General features: G+C 43.1%; 1 protein-coding gene across 2 annotated transcripts in view; it reads left to right on the top strand.

Annotated features, from left to right (window-relative positions):
- Positions 1 to 21,342, top strand: part of uba6 (ubiquitin like modifier activating enzyme 6) — a 172,896-nt gene that overhangs the window by 71,793 nt on the left and 79,761 nt on the right. For both annotated transcript variants that reach the window (XM_085990848.1, XM_085990841.1), the window contains exons 9-13: positions 877 to 1,000; positions 4,771 to 4,874; positions 5,727 to 5,789; positions 15,301 to 15,377; positions 19,892 to 19,958. In XM_085990848.1, coding sequence (XP_085846974.1) covers positions 877 to 1,000; positions 4,771 to 4,874; positions 5,727 to 5,789; positions 15,301 to 15,377; positions 19,892 to 19,958 — 435 coding nt within the window. The remainder of the gene's footprint in view (positions 1 to 876; positions 1,001 to 4,770; positions 4,875 to 5,726; positions 5,790 to 15,300; positions 15,378 to 19,891; positions 19,959 to 21,342) is intronic.

Here is a 21,342-nt window from a genome sequence, read left to right as displayed (position 1 = left end):
CTCTCAACTTGGCTAGATGGGGTACATAAGCCCCTACAAGGAGACTGTGCACATTCCATTTCAGTCTGGCAAATGTTCTACTTGTGTGGATTTCTATTTAACTTGGTTTAGAAACACTTAAGCACATTGACGGATTTCCCTGCATGTCAGACTTCCAGATAACAAAAAAAAAGCAAGTTACATACAAGTGGCCCTTACTGCATTTAATATTTTCTTCGTTTTGCCAATTTTCTTTTAATTTTTCTGCATTGTACATCATTTTCAACTGAAATCACATGCAGGCAACCTGCTCCCAAGCCACTGGTCAGTGTATGAGGAAGTGTGTTATTGATGAGCTGTATAATGCAAGGATGTGTGATCTGTGATATGTTCATTGGCAGTTACTAGGCAGCAATTGCTATGCTGACACTGAGAATAAGAACAACTATTTCTATTTTGGAGCTTGTAGAAAACTAGAGGCCAGAAATTGTCAGTGATGTTGCCGTATGAACGTTTACTGCACAGGCATCTAATTCCTCTCTCTCTTCTTCAATGGCGGCTTTATCCTATTTTAAAATCACAGAGAGGAATGTGATACAAGCCTGTTGAACATTTGCACAATAACTTTGTTACAGTAATTTCCATAGTGCTACAAGGTTTCTCAATTCGTTTGGGTGGAATAAATTATGCACCAGTTCCATGTACCAGTTTCTCATGTTGTTATTTTCTTTATATAAAGTGAAATATTCATTCCATGAGACTGTAAGCCTGGTTAAAACATAAAAAATATAGTACAAGACCTTGGAGGGTGAGGTTGTCATAATGAGTCTTTACATACAAGCTAAACACAGCACAGCTGGATGCACATGTTAATGCCTCTGACCTTTTCATTCACAGTCTAGTCCTGGAATCATTACATGCATGGACAATCGTAACCATGGGTTGGAAACGGGACAGTTTGTGACTTTTCGGGAAATCAACGGGATGACAGAGTTAAATGAATCGGTGCAGCAAGTAATTGGTATGCTCTTTCACATGAATGATATCAATTTGAATGGTGGTTATTTTAGAGGGGAATGTTATTGTAGAATGGAGTACTTTTAACATGAAATACTTCATTCCTTCCCCCTTTTTTTGTTAGTTTTTCACATAATTGTGATCTTGTCCATTCATTGTACTAACTCTCCTGTCTTCTCAGGACAGTAAACAGCTATTTGTTAAGAGTCCAGTGGGATGGCTTTTTAGTCACCCTTCCTAGCAATCTGTTCCAGCTATTGATTGACCTCTGTGGAAAGAGCTACATCTTGACATATGTGCCCTTCACAACCATGAACCTGTGGCTAGCTTTTAGAAAGTTCTCCACAATCTCTCCTATGTATTAGGAGAAATTTTAAGTTTAATTGCTTAATTTACATTTTGTTACCTCCAGAATTGACTGTTCCAGTGCTCGCCTGACCGGCTTCCCATCTTTCACCCTCCATAAACTTGAGCTCATCCAAAACTCTGCTGCCCATATGCTAACCTGCATCAAGTCCGGGTCACCCATCCCTCCCTTTGCTAGCTGACCTATATTGGTTCACCAACACTCGATTTTAAAATTCTCATCCTTGTGTTCAAATCCCTCTATGGCCTCGCCCCTCCCTCTCTCTAACCTCATCCAGCCCTACAACCCTCCGAGATCTCTGCACTCCTCCAATTCTGCCCTCTTGCGCATCCCCCATTCTCTTAGCCCACCATTGGCGGCTGTGCCTTCAGCCATCTAGGCCCGATGCTCTGGTGTTCTCCACCACTCTCTCCTCCTTTAAGATGCTCCTTAAAACTTACCAATTGACCAAGCTGTTAATCAAATGTCCCAATGTCTCCTCCTTTACCTCGGTGTCAATATTTGCCAGATTATGCTCCTGCGAAGCACTTAGGGACGTTTTCCTACACTAAAGGCACTATATAAATGTGCACTGCTGTTGTACATGGACACTGGTTCCACGTGAAGCAAAGAACAGAAAGAGCACCAGATCTATCTATAGTCATCCTTCTGATTGGCATCCTTCTCAGTCCTGGAGGTGTCAACAGTTTAAAAAAAAATTACTGGCTAGCTACTGGCCTGGATTTTCCTGCAACAGGAAGATTGGCAATGTAAATCTTGCCGTCTAGCGTGCCACTCTCACCACAGCTAACTTGCTTTAGATATTGCTGGTTTTCTAATTAGAATATAGCACAGCGAGCATAGTGGTGAATCAGGCACTTGGCACCGATCCAAGAGCTAAACTGATAGCACATTCACCATCCGGAGCCGTGGGATGGTTTGAGTGAATGGAAATTTAGCTGAGTTTGAATGAGGCTGAAGATTGCAAATCTTTGTGGACAGCAAAAGTGTACATAATGACATGCTGAGTTTCCTCTGAGTTGATGGGCTTGAAATGTTTTTGAGGTATATGAACATTAATTGATGCATAACTGATAGAAACATTAATAAGCAAATTAGTGGCCTAGAAATTGGGTTTTGGTCTTGCCAGGGCTGTAGCGCCAGAAAGTTTGCGCCAGCGGTAATGCGGCAGCGCGCGACGAAAATTCGGGTGCGCTGGGCCCAGACGGCGGCGGGCGCTAAAACCCTCCTTTAGTGCCTCAAAATGGGCGTGAACTTGGGTTTCCCGGCGCTAATCCCCCGCTGCGGCACCCGATGCGGTGCGGCAGGCGGGGGAACTGCAGGCCTCCTCCTCCTGTTAAGGAGGAGCTGCCTGCAGCCAACAACTGTCCGGCGGATTGACCCGACATCTGAGCCCGGCACCTCGGGGAAGTGCCGGGCTCGCATCAGACACTGATCAGGGCCGCGGGGGGGGGGAATGCAGGAGTCCGGGAAGGAAGGTGCGGGCAGGCGGCCGCCGGGAACGCGGCCGGCCGCCGCTCCACCTTTATGCGTCGGCGCACACTGGGGGAAGACTCTGTTGCCAGAGTCTTAGTTGCGCCTGCCACGGGCGAGGCGGGCGCAACTGAATTTCGGCTTGGGGCCAGGTTACCACGGCAACCGGGACGCTGCGCACACCGATGACGTCATCGGTGCCGGCGCAGCGCTACCGGTGCAACGCCGATTTAGGGCCCCAGGGAATTTCTCAACTGGCCATAACTCCGGCGCTAGGCCCTCTAGCGCCTCAAATGCGGCGCTAAGCCTACCGAATTTCTAGGCCAGTGTGTTTAGAAAAGATAAGCTTGTTGTGTTAGTGGCTTTAGAGAGGCTGAGCAGAGTGAGGAAAACAGACAAGGGGTCATTTAAATTTTGGAAACAATCTCAAATTAATTGGGTCCTGAACATGTGGCATGGCAATATTAAAATTGAAAATCCCAGGTGCAAGAAGTTGATGCTTAAAGATTATAATAGTGATCTTTGTAGCAGTAATACAGTTTTAACAACTGGGAGTTTAAAACCGATCTTGGAACAATAAATCACACTGAGACCATTATTTTTAAGTCTAAGTGACAACAGTGTGAAAACCAATTTAAATGCAGGAAAATAGGGGCGGGGCTATGATAATTACCTTCTAACTGTTTTTGGCGAGGATAACAGTGGAGATGCGGAAAACTCCCAAGGAAAACACAGTGGCATAACTAATGGCATAAGCCACTTACTCCTTAATTTCCTCCTCTTTTGCGCCATTCAAGGGTCCCCAAGACGTAGATGCGCTGTTATAATGGCGCAAGTCCCCAGGAAAATCTGGGCCATTCATTCTGACGGTTTTACAATCAAAATTGTAAAGAATATTTCATAGTTTGTTACTACTGAAGTGTTAATCCCTTTGCAGTTTGGTCATAGTGTAGCTGCTATGCAGTGCAGTTTATGAACACAGACGATCTTGCATTTATAAAGTCCCTTTCACGCCTTCAGGATGTTCAAAATCGCTTTACAGCCATGACTTACTTTTAAAGTGTCACTATTGTTTTGTTGGCAAACTGTAAAACTGACCCTTGATTCTCATGGTTTTGATCAGATCCACTTGTTTCCTAATCCCAGATTACTGAATCGCCTTTGTTTTTTAAAATTCATTCTCTGGATGTGGGCATCGCTGGCAAGGCCGGCATTTATTGCCCATCCATAGTTGCCCTGAGGAGGTGGTCTTGGGCCGCCTTGAACAGTTTGATCGAACTGAGTGGCTTGCTAGGCCACGTCAGAGGGTAGTTAAGAGTCAGCCACGTTGGTGTGGGACTGGAGTTACGTATAGACCAGACTGAATAAGCACCGCAGGTTTTCTTCGCTAAAGGACAGTAGTGAAACAGTTGGGTTTTTAACGATAATCCAACAGCTACATCGTCACTTTTACTGATGCCAGCTTTTATTTATTTCCAGATTTTTTGTTGAACTTAATTCAAATTCTCAAACTGCCCTAGTGGGATTTGAACTCACTTTCTCTGGATTATTAATCATCTGGATTACTAATCTAATAACATAACTACTACGATCCATGGGATATTTTACATCCACCAGATGGCGCCTCAATTTAACGTGCTATCTGAAAAATGGCACTCCCTCGGTACTACACTGAAGTGTCAGCCTAGATTATGTGCTCAAATCGCTGGAATCGGGCTTGAACCCACAACCTTCTGACTCAGGCAAGAGTGCTACCACTGAGCCAACTTTATGGGCATGATTTTTGTTTTAAATTTTCATTGCTGAAATTTAAAACTGGAAATCATTAGGACATCCTTGTAATGAAGGTGTATTATTTTTGTAACTTGTACTGGTTCTGTTGTAAAGTACATTTTTAAGTGTATCAGCACCATCATTGTGTCTTCTTTTTTCAGTTTTGTCCCCATATTCCTTTAGTATTGGAAATACTTCAAACCTTAATCCATACTTACACGGAGGAATTGCTGTGCAGCTGAAAATGCCCAAAAAATTTACATTTGTAAGTATTTTTTGTGAGATACAGCACGTACAGCATAGAATTTAACATTGCCGTGCCTGGAAGCCACATATATGAGTATCTTGAATGGGATTTTGTACCGTCTCTGGCTCATCTTCCCACATGAGATGATATATGCCCAAATACTTGGCCCATCAGTTATCAAAGTAGCCTCTTCCATTCTTAAATACAACTCGCCAAGCAGGCAACATCACATGTACATACAGAGGTTTCCACTGAGAATTGCCCATACCCATATATTGCCGGACTTGTATGAATTGTTACTGTTTCTCCAATGGGTACAATATTTTTATTTGTGTGTTTTATTTTTCCTGTTGGTGGTTAGACAAAGTGCATCATTTGCAGGAATTGCAAAGATGCCTTATTTTGACCATGTCATTCAGGGCTGCAGTGGAGGGCCTGCATGCACCATTTTAGATTGCAGCTCACTAGAAAGAGAAGGTGATGTCGACGGAAGTTGTGATTTCCCCGCTTCAAGCATTGGGTTGACAAAAAGATTTCAACCTCTGGACTTAGAGCCTCCTTCTCCTTCAGTCAGGTGTGCTATGTGGAGGATGGTTGCATGGTAATCTCCTAAACCAACCTGATAGTAACTGCACACAAAGCAGGGCACACCATGCATAATATTGCAATAAGCCATGTACTGTACTACCATGTGGCTTTTCTATTCAAATAACTGTTAACCCTGGTGAATTGGCCCAGGCTAAGACCAGAGTCTGAACCCCATGGTTGATTTTTTTTCCCAATTGCAATTAGTTGAACACTTCTCTCTAACTGTCTCTATATCTTTCTAATTTCATTGATTTTTTTCCCCCATTTCTTCCCTTGTTTTAGGAAAACATGGAGCAACAACTTGTAAATCCTCAATGCTTGATAGTAGACTTCAGCAAACCTGAGGCAAGATTTCTTTCTTTTGTGTCTGTCTGAGTTTTTGTTGCCATGTGCCATTAGTCCCAGAAAAGTTTAAGACATCTTTTAAAGAGACAAACACTATTTGGTAGTGTTAACCTTAGAATTCTGATAGTCTGACTGAAACATAAGTCTCTCCAAAGTTCATCTGGCTGGTAGAACATATTCAGTGGGACCCGCTGAATGAAGAAAATATAGAAGTCTCTAATAGGAAATGCAGATGGTTCTTTTGGAATTTTGGCAGAAGAAAGGTTGGTGAGAGAGGAGAATTTCATCTCGTTGAGCTTGTTACATACGATTTCTAATTGACTTTCTACATTACCTACATTTAAAGAGGTTTCTATGTTGAAATTGATCCAAGGTCACTTCTGAACTGAACATGTGCACAATGAACAGCCCTGTCCACGATAAAAGATCTGATGACCAAATGGGTTTGGATTTCACTCCCTCCACTGGCCCAATATACTGTGAAACTCCTGTTATGGCTCCACAAGATGTTTAAATTTCTCTCTTCCTATTTCCCACGTCCCCTTTTTCTCCTGAAGTCATTGACTCATACTGGGCTATGGATCCATGGGTGCTGACAGCCCTCTGCCAATTTGCCCAAGTTGCAGTTCTTCATGTGTAAGCATAAACAGTGAGTGACAGCAAGCTTTTCAACCACGGAGAACATCATGGCTGAGCCCAGTCCTGTTTTCCTCACGAGCATTTGCCCACAATCAGGATAAGACTGGGGCTAATCTCTTCCCTTCCCCCCCCCCCTCCTTGCTGAAGCCATTTATAGTGTCCTCACCTCTACCTCCCCTGCTGAGATCAGCAAACTCAGCATAAGAGTGCTTGGTACCACACTATGTCGTACACTGAGCATTTGGAAGAATTATATACTTCTAATAAACAAAGTTTCCTTCAAATTATCATTTTAACAGAATTTTCACAGTATCAGAGATTAGATATTCCAAAATTAATTCAATTTATAATATGGGATGCATAGATTTCTAATATGGAACTAATTTTCAGTTAGAGAGTGTACACTCTCGGGAGCCGCAAGCCTACATTTCGTTGTACTGCACTTGTGCACTAACAATGACAATAAAGTTAATTATTATTATTATTATTATTATAGTGATGGGGCTGGCATTTATCTGTTTTAAAACTTTGAAAATGTTGCAAGTAGACAGTGATGAATGGAATTATGCACCGTTTTATAAGACAATTGTAGTCACCTTTCAGTATTTTATAAATTTAACCTTTCACTCCTTGAAAATTCTCCAGAGAGCAAATTGTGTCCATGTCTGCATTTTCCATTTTACACTAATGCAGCCTCTAATTGAGTGCCTCTGCATTAAAAAAGATCTGATGACCAAATGGGTTTGGATTTCACTCCCTCCATTGGCTCAATATACTCTAATGCAGCGCCAGACTAAATATCAAATAACATTTAGACTTTTTTGATTGGAAGTGAAGATCTTTGAGAATGTATTTTTCTTCATTTTGAGACTTGCCCAGTTGTCTGTGCTCAGATAAGGAGTGACTGACAAGTCATGTTTGTGTAGATTGCAGTGAATTGTAAGAGGTGCTTATGTGAAATGACAAGATAAATCATACGGTTTTAACCTAGGTTTGTTCTTGTTTCTTGATGGGAGTCTGGAGGTTCTTCCTAATCAACTCAGTATATCATTCATTAATGTTATCCTCTGCATAACAAGCATATGCACCAGTGATCCCTTGCTGCAAGAGCTCACTCATTGTCCACAATGTCCTCCTGGGGAAAGTAATTGCCAACCATTGAGCAGTACTCCAGCATGAATTAGGAGAGGAGTGATAAGTGAAGAAGATCGGAAGGGGCAGGATGTTTTTAAGCTTCCTAATTACTTCAGATATGTTGACTTCAAAGGGTAGAATTTTCACTCATGCCCTTCAATCTGACCTGTAGTTAGAGAGAAAATAAGTTTTACCAGTCACCAGGCAGCTCCTTATGACTTCAAAAAGCTCGAGGGGCCAAGGTTAATGGGACTGATGTTCTCCTGTTACCAACAGTTGCTTGAAGCCTCCAGCATCACTTAAGTAGGGCTCAGTCAGTAAGAAAGCTGAATGAAGTAACCAACTGCAGCTGTATTTCCCTGGTTAACCGTACCAGTCAGACCTTGAGCCCCTTCTTAGAAACAGTATCTTTACCTGTGAAACTTCCATGAGGGGCCGTATGGCCTACTCCTGCTCCTATTTCGTAGCGAGAGGGTTTGAGTACAGGAACAAGGATGTCTTGCTGCAGTTGTACAGGGCCTTGGTGAGACCACACCTTGAGTATTGTGTGTAGTTTTGCTAGCCTTATCTGAGGAAGGGTGTTCTTCCCATGGAAGGAGTTCAGCGAAAATTCACCAGGCTGATACCTGGGATGGCAGGAATGATGTATGAGGAGAGATTGGGACGATTGGGCTTGTACTCGCTGGAGTTTAGAAGAATGAGAGGGGATCTCATTGAAACTTATAAAATTCTGACAGGACTGGACAGACTAGATGCAGGAAGGATGTTCCCGATGGTTGGGGAGTCCAGAACCAGGGGTCACAGTCGAAGGATAAGGGGTAGGCCATTTAGGACAGAAATGAGGAGGAATTTCTTCACCCAGAGAGTGGTGAACCTGTGGAATTCTCTACCACAGAAGGCAGTAGAGGCCAATTCATTAAATATATTCAAGAAGGAGTTGGATATATTTCTTAAGGCTAAAGGGATCCAGGTGTATGGGGAGAAAGTAGGGACCGGGTACTGAAATTGGATGATCAGCCATGATCGCGTTGAATGGTGGAGCAGGCTCGAGGGGCCGAATGGCCTACTCCTGCTCCTATCTTCTATGTTTCTATGTCTTATGTTCTTATGTACATTAACTGGTGACATGGTGATATTTCTTAAACTCTCCATTTTTACACTGCTTTCAAGCAGCAGTGAATGGAGCAATAGAGACTAACATGGGGTAGATCTTTGGAATACCACAGATTTTTCTTTCCACTAGTGAGAGAATTAGCACTCTTAGGGGGAAAAATTCAGTATCGCCCCATTTGATGCGCCATTATCGGCCGTGCGCAAAGTTTAGTGCCTGGCGCTAATTATCGCCTCCGATAATTTGGCTTTTATCGCCCTTGGAGGTGATTGGAGCGTTAAATCAGGTGCTTCACACCTGTCTTAAGGTGCAAAGGCCGAGCAGCGAGGCGCTACTTCAGAGCGCTGGCGAAGCAAGGAAGATCAAATCAAAATGAACCTGAAAAGTGCTGCTCAGTACCCAAAACCCCTTCACACAGCGTTCAATCTCTCCAGAAGTCTCTCTCTCTCTCTCTCAGAATTAGTAAGGCTTTTGATAAAATCCCGCATAGGAGACTGGTCAGGAAGGTAAGAGCCCATGGGATCCAGGGTGCCTTGGCACATTGGATCCAAAACTGGCTTAGTGGCAGAAGGCAGAGCGTGATGGTGGAAGGTTGTTTTTGTGACTGGAAGCCTGTGTCCAGTGGGGTACCGCAGGGATCGGTGCTGGGTCTCTTGCTGTTTGTGGTCTACATTAATGATTTGGATGTGAATGTAAAAGGTATGATCAGTAAGTTCGCAGATGACACGAAAATTGGTGGGGTGGTAAATAGCGAGGCGGGAAGCCTCAGGCTACAGGACGATATAGATGGGTTGGTCAGATGGGCGGAACAGTGGCAAATGGAATTTAACCCTGAAAAGTGTGAGGTGATGCATTTTGGACGGACTAACAAGGCAAGGGTATACACAATGAATGGTAGGACCCTAGGAAGGACAGAGGACCTGAGCGACCTTGGTGTGCATGTACATAGATCCCTGAAGGCAGCAGAACAGGTGGATAAGGTGGTTAAAAAGGCATATGGGATACTTGCCTTCATTAGCCGAGGCATAGAATATAAGAGCAGGGAGTTTATGATGGAGCTGTACAAAACGCTGGTAAGGCCACAGCTGGAGTACTGTGTGCAGTTCTGGTCGCCACACTATAGGAAGGATGTGATTGCTTTGGAGATGGTGCAGAGGAGATTTACCAGGATGTTACCTGGGCTGGAGCGCTTCAGCTATGAAGAAAGACTGGACAGGCTGGGGTTGTTTTCCTCGGAGCAGAGAAGGCTGAGGGGGGACCTGATTGAGGTATACAAAATTATGAGGGGCATAGATAGGGTGGATAGAAAGGAACTTTTCCCCTTAGTAGAGGGGTCCATAACAAGGGGGCATAGATTCAAGGTAAGGGGCAGGAGGTTTAGAGGGGATTTGAGGAAAAACTTTTTCACCCAGAGGGTGGTTGGAATCTGGAACTCACTGCCTGAAAGGGTGGTAGAGGCAGGAACCCTCACAACATTCAAGAAGCATTTGGATGAGCACTTGAAATGCCATAGCATACAAGGCTACGGACCAAATGCTGGAAAATGGGATTAGATTAGATCGGGCTTGATGGCCAGTGTGGACGCGATGGGCCGAAGGGCCTCTTTCTGTGCTGTATGACTCTATGAGAATGCGTGGTGCAAAAATGTCACCAACAAAAAAAGGCAGGAAGCGGTCACCTTTAAATAGCGCTCCCCCAGTCCCTTTCTGACTGCAAAATGCTCCCCTCAACCTGTCGTTGCTAGCGGCAGGCGGTAAGGCAGGGGGCGCCACTCAATATCCGGGGTGTTGCGCACGCGACTGACGTCACGATCTGCCGGCGCAGGAGATCATGGCGGTAATGTTTAGCGCCGCCGCAAAATGTCGAGTTAATTTTGCGAGCGGCGCAAATATCGCCGCGCCCGGACGCTAGTTGCTTTGCGCTCCATTAGCGCCCTCTTAAGGCGCTAATAGGAGGCACAAACAGCTGAATTTTTCCCCCTTAGTTTTTGTTGCGTAGTCTAATTTGCAGATTAGTTCTTATTTTATTTTAATCTTTATTATAAGTAAGGATGAGTTGCCATTTGTTAGCGGTAGTGTGAAAAAAATGAATCTAGCCAAAGGCACGTCTCTTGCAGTGTGCACATGGAAAGAAAATAGATCTGTCTACTGTGTTTGAAAAATTGTTTTATGCATAACTTATATTGGATCAGTGAACTGGCTGTTATAAATTGGAAGTCATTGATAATTATCTAGTCACCTATATTCCAATAGAAGTCAAGTAGGTTTGTGAATGGTGCCGAGCACCATTCAGGTGCATTCCCACTACAGCTGTAGCATTGGTACAAAGCGGTTTCAGCTTTTGCTGTTATGGTGTAAATGCAGCCCGAATGTGGAGTCAAACAGAGCGACAGACAGACCTGACAGGTTGTGATCTCCTGGAGAAGGTAGTCTCACTGTGCTTCATGTCAGAGTCGATTTGGACCTTCGCACCCGGTTTACACTGCAAGTTTATTGATGATGTGAAATGGTTTCAGCTTTGCACTGACCCTAAAATTGTTAAGTGTGAATGCACAGTTAGTAAATTATCTGTTTACCAATTCTGTCTGGTGGTCTGTCAACAGAACTGATCTACTTTTGTTACTTAATAATTTTGGAAAAAGTAGAAGTATACAAATCAAATGGGAAGATTGTTTCCTTTGTGGCTGATATGTTAGCACTGTTGTTAAGATTTTGGCCAACGCTTCATTGTACAACAGCAGACTTTATTGGCCAAAATAGAGTAGCAGGGACAAGAGCGATTACCACACCAGTGCAATGTATGTTGTTGTATAATTATAAGATATGAAATGTTACTGTATCAGAAAGTTTGCATGAAGCCTTCTCTGGCTGCATATTATACTGCAGTCTATCAACAGAAGGGTGATCTGACATTGTTAAAGGGCACAGCATTGCCAATCTTAGCCATGGAATAAATTTCAGACAGCCAAGTCATCGGATGTGGCGTCACGTTGAGCTTCCAGAGTAATGCGATCGTTGAATCAATAGTGTGGTATAGTTGTTATGAGTTAAACGGTAAGGATGCTGAAATGTCACTTAAACTCTTTTGGTCTAGGATCCATGTGCTCTCCTGCATTTTGTGAGGTTGGTGATATTTATAGAGTGCTATTGTTTGTATTTTCAACAGTCTTGGAAATGTATGTTTGAACATATCACTTTTTAAAACTATGATGAAATGTGTTTTTAAAAAGTCCAGCTGAGCGTCCATTCATTTTCTTCTTTAAAAGGTAGCTTGGGATTACAAGGATAACGTTTTGGGTCCAGTTGGAACTCCAGGGCAAAGGAGTAAACAATAATAAAGTGATCTAAGTATGCAGAGCAAATTCTGTCAAACTACTAGTCCCATTGATTTTGTCCAGTGATATATCAGTGAACACTCTACAGGTTATTCTGCCTTTCTGATTTGTCAGTAAAATTAAGAAAACTAAAGTGTTGTTAACCATTCTACGAAGAATTTGCAAAATTCGGATGCCTAAAATAAAGAACTTGCATTTATATAGCACCTTTCAGAATCTCAGGAAAGTCCAGAATGCTTCAGAACCAATGACGAACTTTAGAAACATCGAAAAATAGGAGCAGGAGTAGGCCATTCGGCCCTTCGAGCCTGCTCCACCATTCAATATGATCATGGCTGATCCTTTATCTCTACCATATTCCCACTCTTTCCCCATACCCCTTGATGCCTTTTGTGTCTAGAAATCTATTTATCTCCTTCTTAAATATATTCAGTGACTTGGCCTCCACAGCCTTCTGTGGTAGAGAATTCCACAGGTTCACCACCCTCTGAGTGAAGAAATTTCTCCTCATCTCAGTCCTAAATGTCCTACCCTGCATCCTGAGACTGTGACCCCTCATTCTAGACCCCCCAGCCAGGGGAAACATCCTCCCTGAATCCATCTGTCTAGCCATGTCAGAATTTTATACGTTTCAATGAGAACCCCTCTCATTCTCCTAAACTCTAGTGAATACAGGCCTAGTCGACCCAATCTCTCCTCACACGACAGTCCTGCCATCCCAGGAATCAGTCTGGTGAACCTTCGCTGCACTCCCTCTATGGCAAGTATATCCTTTCTTAGGTAAGGAGACTAAAACTGCACTCCAGGTGTGGTCTCACCAAGGCCCTGTACAACTGTAGTAAGACATCCTTGCTCCTGTACTCAAATCCTCTTGCAATGACGGCCAACATATCATTTGCCTTCCTAACTGCTTGTTGCACCTGCATGTTTGCTTTCAGTGACTGGTGTACAAGGACACACAGGCCCCTTTGCACATCAGCATTTCCCAATCTATCACCATTTAAATAATACTCTACCTTTCTATTTTTCCTACCGAAGTGGATAACTTCACATTTATCCACGTTATACTGCATCTGCCATGTATTTGCCCACTCACTCAACTTGTCTAAATCGCCTTGAAGCCTCTTTGCATCCTCCTCACAACTCACAATCCCACCTAGTTTCGTGTCGTCAGCAAACTTGGAAATACTACATTTGGTTCCCTCATCCAAATCATTGATATATATTGTGAATAGCTGGGGCCCAAGCACTGATCCCTGCGGTACCCCACTAGTCACTGCCTGCCACCCTGAAAAAGACCCATTTATTCCTACTCTCTGTTTCCTGTCTGTTAACCAATTTTCAATCCATGCCAGTATATTACCCCCAATCCCATGTGCTTTAATTTTGCACACTAACCTCTTATGTGGGACTTTATCAAAGGTCTTCTGAAAATCCAAATATGCCACATCCACTGGTTCTCCCTTATCTATTCTACCAGTTACATCCTCAAAAAACTCCAGTAGGTTTGTCAAACACAATTTCCCTTTCATAAATCCATGTTGACTTTGTCTAATCCCGTTGATATTTTCTAAGTGTCCTGTCCTGTTATCACATCCTTTATAATAGACTCTAGCATTTTCCCTACTACTGATGTTAGGCTAACCGGTCTGTAGTTCTGTTTTCTCTCTCCCTCCTTTTTTTAATAGTGGGGTTACATTTGCCACTCTTCAATCTGCAGGAACTGTTCCATAATCTATAGAATTTTGGAAGATGACAACCAATGCATCCACTATTTCCATGGCTACCTCTTTTAGTACTCTGGGATGCAGATTATCAGGCCCTGAGGATTTATCAGCTTTCAGTCCCATTAATTTCTCCAGCACTACCTTTGACGTGTAGTCACTGTTGTAATGTAGGAAACGTGGTAGCCAATTTGCACACAGCAAGCTCCTGCAAACAGCAATAAGATAAATGACCAGATAATCTTGATTTATTGATGTTGTTTGAGGGATAAACATTGGCCAGGACACCGGGGAGAACTCTTCTTCAAATGTTGTTATGGGATCTTTTAAGCCCACCTAAAAGGGCAGATGGAGCCTTGGGTTAATGACTGATCCAAAAGCTGGCACCTCCGACAGTGCAGTACTCCCTCAGTACTGCATTGAAGTATTGGCCTCGACTTTGTGCTCAAGCCTGTGGAGTGGGGCTTGAACCCACAACCTTCTGGCTCAGAGACGAGAGTGCTACCACTGACGAGGCTGACGCTTTAAGTTTAAATTAGCATCTCATTCATGAAAAGCATGGCCTCTGTGAAGTTTGGAGTGAATGTTTAAACATGGTGTGAGTGTGATTTTTATTGGTACAAGTGGTGCTATACTCTTTTTGAGGAAGGCATTAATTTGAACAGTTAAATCCTACCATACTAGAGAACTTTAACTGCGCAATTTAGTATCCAGCTTGCAATGAAATCTAAACCTCCTTAAACTGTGATTGATTAGTGACATTTCTTTCTTATCAGAAAATATTTTAAGATGCTATAAATAATAAAGCAACTACAGCAAGTAGATTTTGTTGATGAATTGCAGTAACCTCCCATTTTTGAAAATACAATTGTAAATTTGAAAATTGAACCCGAAGAGGGAAATAAAGCTGTGGTAGAGTGCTTGTGTTCAGAGTACTGCCCAAATGTCAGTCGAGAAACACTTGCCCTGTCATTTCAGGTTTTTCTCCCTCAGCATCACTCCACAGTTGTTACTGATGGCGAGCAGTTGCCACTGTTTGGAGCAGCTCATGGGAGTTGCTACTTTGAGTCGGCCTCGAAGCCAAACCCGAGATGACCCAAACGCGCTACTGGCGAAGTACACAGCAGGCCCAGTTAGATTGCATGTTCTCTATGACTGGGTGACTCTAGAACAACTCGCAGTTGACAAAACGAACGGAGCCACTTCAGATCGCAGGTGGCTCCTCCCATTCAGAGACATCGCCAGAGCAGCCCTGTAGTGAAGGAGACCTGAAATAGCCAGTCTCCATCAGAGCAGGAAATTTGATGGGTTTTATTTTTAACTATTACAAATATATTTTCCATGTAGACACTGTGTTGCAACTAGTATTCAGTCAATCTCGGTTGTTGGATGTGTTTTGCAGCAACTGTACAGTTAAGTGATCACATTCAATCCAAACTGTGGAAAAGTAAATGACCTGCCAAGAGTTTGTGTTTTAGTATTCTTGTGTTTGATGTAAACCAATTTCACCCAAAATGTTCTCTTGCAGTGTACAAAATAGACTTTAAATAATACTTTTTTTTAAAACAGGCACCCCTGCAGATTCATACAGCCATGCTGGCCTTGGATAGATTTCAAGAGCAACACAAACGTCTACCAAACATAGGGTGACTATTTAATGTATTGTGTTACATGGTTAAAGAAAGATAAAAGTCTAACCGTCAAAACTGTGACCAGGAAATAAGAGAATTGCACACAAGCAAAATACTGTGGATGCTGGAAATCTGAAATTAAAACAGAAAATGCTGGAAATACTCAGCAGGTCAGGCAGCATCTGTGGAGAGAGAAACAGAGTTAACGTTTCAGGTCGATGTTTTTCCAGTTTTGACGAAAGACCATCGACCTGAAACGTTAACTCTGCCTCTCTCTCCACAGATGCTGCCTGACCTGCTGAGTATTTCCAGCATTTTCTGTTTTTATTTAATAAGATAATTGTATTAATTATGTGCAACGAGGCATCTAAAAGGACAGATGAAAGTGGCTTTCCAGTAATGGCATGCTTCTGTCATTTGGTACATTACTAAAAAGCCAGTAAAATACCAGCTCATGGCATTATCATTGACACAATGCTTAGAGGTTATTGATGCACTGGTTCATGCCTGACTTTATTTCATCAGTGCTGAGTGTAGTAATCTGACTGAAATTTAGCTAGGTGCTTATGGCACACTACTATTGGGTATGGTATTTTGATTATTAAAATTTATTTAATGAAGTGTGTTTTTGGCTGTTGAGTCTGGGATACTAGGCTAATGGACCATTTTAGTTCATTTAAGAGAAGGTTGATGAAGGTAGTGTATTTGATGTGTGTATGGACTTTCAAAAGGTGTTTGATAAAGTATCACTTAATAGACTGGTTAGCAAAATTGAAGCCCATGAATTAAAGGGGCAGTAGCAGCATGGATACGAAATTGGCTAAGAGACAGAAAACAGAGAGTAGTAGTGAATGGTTGTTTTTCAGACTGAAGTGAAGTGTACGGTGGTGTCCCCCAGGGGCCGGTATTAGGACCACTGCTCATTTTTATATATATTAATAGCCTTGGGTACAGGGGGTACAATTTCAAAGTTTGCAGATGATACAAAACTTGGAAATGTAGTAAACTGAGGAGAATAGTGTCAGATTTTAGGAGGACATAGACAAACTGGTTAAATGGGCAGACATGTGGCAGGTGAAATTTAATGCAAAGAAGTGTGATGTGATACATTTTAGTACGAAGAATGAGGAGAGGCAATATAAACTAAATGGTACAATTTTAAAGAGGGTGCAGGAACAGAGACACCTGGGGGTTTGCATACCAAATCTTTGAAGGTGGCAGGACAGATTGATAAAGCTGTTACAAAAGCATATGGGATTTTTGGCTTTATAATTAGAGGTATAGAGTAAAAAAGCATGGAAGTTATGCTAAACCTTGATAAATCACTGGTTAGGCCTCAGCTATTGTGTCCAATTCGGGGCACCACACTTTAGGAAGAATGTTAAGGCTTTGGGGAGGGTGCAGAGTAGGTTTACCAGAATGGCACCAGGGATGATGAACTTCATTTATGTGGAGAGACTGGAGAAGCTGGGATTGTTCTCCTTGGAGCAGAGACGGTTAAGGGGAAATTTGTAGAGGTATTTAAAATTACGTGGGGATTTGCTAGAGTAAGTAGGGAGAAACTATTTCCTCTGGCAAGTGGGTTGATAACCAGAGGGCACAGATTTAAGGTAATTGGCAAGTGAACCAGAGGGGTGTTGAAAATTTATTTTACGCGGCGGGTTGTTACTATCTGGAATGCACTACCTGAAAGAGTGGTGGAAGCAGATTCAATAGTAACTTTCAAAAGGGAATTGGATATATACTTGTAAAGTAAAAATTTGCAGGGCTAAGGGGAAAGAACAAGGGATTGGGACTAATTGGATAGCTCTTTCAAAGAGCCAGCACAGGCACGATGGATCAAATGGCCTCCTCCTGTGCTATATGATTCTATGATTCTACTTGTTGAGACTGAAATACAGGAAACTCTCATTTAAATGGCACCTAAATATCTGGAAATCTGCATTAACCGGCAAAATTCAGGAGTAGGTTCAGGTAAGTTTTACTGTATATCAGTGGCCGTGTAACTGGGGTTCCTGCACCTGTGGCCATGTAACAGGGACTCCTGGATCTGTGGCCGTGTAACTGGGGTTCCTGCACCTGTGGCCGTGTAACAGGGACTCCTGGATCTGTGGCCGTGTAACCGGTGTACTGTGTAACGGGGCTCTTGTACCTTGGTAGGTATACCTCTCCATTATCCGGAATTTTTAATCAACCGGCACCATCCCGGTCCCGTAGGTGCCAGACACCAAAGAGTTTCCTGTACTATGCTAATGGGATATTTTTGTCGCAATTTAAACTTAGTACATCACGTATTCTCTGGTCCAGAATAGCCCGTGCCAAATTCAGTTCAATGCTTCTTTATTATTACTTTCTCCACACTATGAGCGTGATTTTAACCCTTTTCAAATAACAAAGAGGGATATTGCTTTTCTTCCTATAGGTGCAAAATAAATATTTCAGTATCGCCATATTCAACACCCTCCAAATCATGTATCTGAAGCAGAGTTACAGCACCAAAGCTCAATGGACATGTGCCAATAAAAATCAGGGTGGCTTAGTATTATGGGCATTACGACATCTTGTTTTTTGCCATCATAAATGTCAGTATAGATAAGGTCAAATAAGGGCTAACTTTATCTCCAAATTGAGCTGCGACAAATATTTATGTTCAATAAAGAAGCATAGAAATGTATATGGGCAGACCAGAAGGGTAGCCGACAGATGTTGGCCGCTTTTCTGCAGCATACTGAGACCTCCATCTTTTGCCTGGCCTTGTTTGACATTATAGGCAAAGTAACAGTAAGAGGGCTGTCAGAGAAGAGTTAAGAATTCTGTAACATGCTAACAGAGTCTGAAACTGAGGATAAGCATAAAATAATGCAATAAATGATTACTTCCTCCAAATATTCACTCGGGACAATTTGAGTAACATACCTTCCATAATTGGTAATAATCCATGTAGGAATTTGGCATAAATGAGAATCAGCTTCCACATGTACACTGATGACACCTAGCTCTACCTCTTTACCACCCCTCCACTGCTTCTGTGTTGTCAGACTCCAGTCTTGGATGAGTCGCAATTTCCTCCAGTTAAACATTGCGAAGACCAAGGCAATTGTGCAGGGATTGGAGGAGGATGGTGTGGTCTGCTGTGTCAATGGCTGCAGACAAATCAAGAAGGTTGAGGAGGGATAGTGCGCCATGCTAGAGATGTTGTCATTTGTGACTTTGAATGCGGGCGTTTCAGTACAGTGGCAGGGGCAGAAACCTGATTGAAAAGGTTCAAACATTGAGTTTCAGGAAAGACAGATTGGGAGGCGACAGTACGTTCAAGGACTTTGGAGAGGAAAGGGAGATTGGAGATGGGGTGCTAGTTTCCTGCAAGGAAAGAAGGATCAAGGGAGGGTTTTTTGAGGAGGGGGTTGATGACAGCAGAAAGGGAGGAGGACAGTACTTGAGAGGGAATCATTTACAATATTGGCTAACATGGGGGCCAGGAAGAGATGTTGGGTGATCAGTCAAGGGAGCAGGAGTCAAGGGAGCAGGAGATGGGTCTCATGGACAGAATAAGCTTGGAGACATGAAGGAGAAAAACTAGAGAAAGATACACATTCAGGGCTAGGGCATTGGGAGCCTTGGGGAAAGTTTGGCTTGGTAGGTAAGGCGAATGGAGGGATGCGGCAGAGGCAGCTGAACGTATGGTCTCAATCTTAGTGGCAAGGAAATCCATGATCTTATTGTTGGAGAACGCAGGGGAGAGGAGTGTAAAGAGACAGTTGGTAGTGCAGAAAAGAAGCCTGGGGTTATATTTGCTCTCCAGGATGATCCTGGAGCAGTGAGCAGTTTTGGCAGAGGAGAGCAAGGCCCGGTGGTGCTTGAGGTGGTCCAGCCAGATCTGGTGATGAATGGTTAAACCTTAGACTTGAGAGAGTGAAAATACAGGCCTGGGTGGGAGAGAGTAAGGGTTTCACTGGGGTCAAGAGCAGCAAAAGTGGAGGAGAGGGAGTGGTTGAGCAGATTGACAGCTGCAGAAGTATCATGGTAAATGGAGGGCCAAAGCAGTTGGGAGTTTGAAAGTATAGTAAGTGACTTGGGGTAGAGTTTTTTTTTCCAAGGGGAGATGGGGTTGGAAGGGTAGGGTAGGGGGTTGTGGGTAGTGAGGGATACAAAGAAGTGGGCAGCGATGGCCTTGTCTGTTCGAGGTCATGGGAGTAGAGAGGCCATGTGAGATGGCAAGGTCAAGGGGATGGCTGTGAATATGGGTAGGTGAGTTTATATTGAGGGAGAGGGCAGTGATATCAAAGGACAGAGGGCAAGGTGAGTTGAAATGGAGATTGAAATCCCCAAAGGTGAGGAGTCACTCAGTGTAGAGTCTGAGGGATGATATCTCATTGAGAAGCTTGAGGGGGCTGTGGGGTGATATTCTTTTCTTGTGTAAGTGATGCATGCTGGCTGTAACTGACTCAAACCTTTTGCTTTGTAATAGCGTACCTTAGCACTGACAGCATACTTACCAAAGCTGGTTTATGTTTTTATTTTGCAACAAGGTGTTTCCAAGATGCAGATGAACTGTTGAGATTGGCTATCGCGGTAAATGAAACGCTGAAAAATAAGGTGAGTAATCCTTCAAGAGCTTTTTTTGCTTAACAGCGGTAATAACAGGGAATGTAATATATTTAGCTGCTGCTGGCGAAACCATATGCTTTTTAGTGCCAAAAATTATTCACGTCAGCATTTGCTGTACCAGCCATATGCATTCCTGTTTCATCAGCAGTGTACCAGATGATTTTGAAGTTTTGTGCAGCATTTATAGTGGAAAGTAGTCTTAATTTGTGTGATTTAATGCAGGTTTACAACAGGAAGGAATTTGTGTCAATGAACATGGGTTTTAAAATTCCTTGAGCTTTTTGAATTTGTCACAATTGATACATTGGGACACCCCCAGTCCATTAAAATCAGTGGGTAATGCTATCACACCCCCAGTCCATTGAAATCAATGAGTAATGCTATCACACCCCCAGTCCATTGAAATCAGTGGGTAACGCTGTCACACCCCCAGTCCATTGAAATCAGTGGGTAACGCTGTCACACCCCTAGTCCATTGAAATCAGTGGGTAACGCTGTCATAAGAACATAAGAAATAGGAGCAGGAGTAGGCCAATCGGCCCCTCGAGCCTGCTCCGCCATTCAATAAGATCATGGCTGATCTGATCCTAACTGCCAATCCACTATCACAGAACCATCTCCTGCATCTAACAGAATTAGACACACGAAATAGGAGCAGGATCAGGCTACACGGCCCCTGGGCCCGCTCCGCTACCCACAGGGCCATGACCGATCCGAACCTAGACTCATGTCCAAATTCCTGCCCGCTCCCCGTAACCCTTAATTCCCTTTACTTCTAGGAAACTGTCTATTTCTGTTATAAATTTATGTAATGATGTAGCTTCTACAGTTTTTTGGGGCAGCATATTCCATGGACCTACCACCCTCTGAGTGAAGTAGTTCCTCCTCATCTCAGTTTTGAAATAGCAGCCCCTTATTCTAAGACTATGCTCCCTAGTTCTAGTTTCACCCATCATCTGGAACATCTTCCCTGCATCCACCCGATCCAACCCCTTCACAATCTTATATGTTTCAATAAGATCGCCTCTCATTCTTCTGAACTCCAATGAGTAGAGTCCCAATCTACTCAACCTCTCCTCATATGTCCATCCCCTCATCCCCGGGATTAACCGAGTGAACCTTCTTTGTACTGACTCGAGAGCAAGTATGTTCTTAAGTATGGACACCAAAACTGTACGCAGTATTCCAGGTGCGGTCTCACCAATACCTTGTACAACTGAAGCAATACCTCCCTATTTTTATATTCTATCCCCCTAGCAATGAAAGCCAACATTCCATTGGCCTTCTTAATCACTTGCTGCACCTGCATACTAACCTTTTGAGTTTCGTGCACCAGGACCCCCAGATCCCTTTGTACTACAGTACTTTCCAG

Source organism: Somniosus microcephalus, chromosome 1, assembly GCF_052327205.1.
Source record: "Somniosus microcephalus isolate GS21.2 chromosome 1, FLI_Smic_1.0, whole genome shotgun sequence".
Classification (NCBI taxonomy): domain Eukaryota; kingdom Metazoa; phylum Chordata; class Chondrichthyes; order Squaliformes; family Somniosidae; genus Somniosus; species Somniosus microcephalus.
This window is presented reverse-complemented; position numbering and strand designations above follow the sequence as displayed.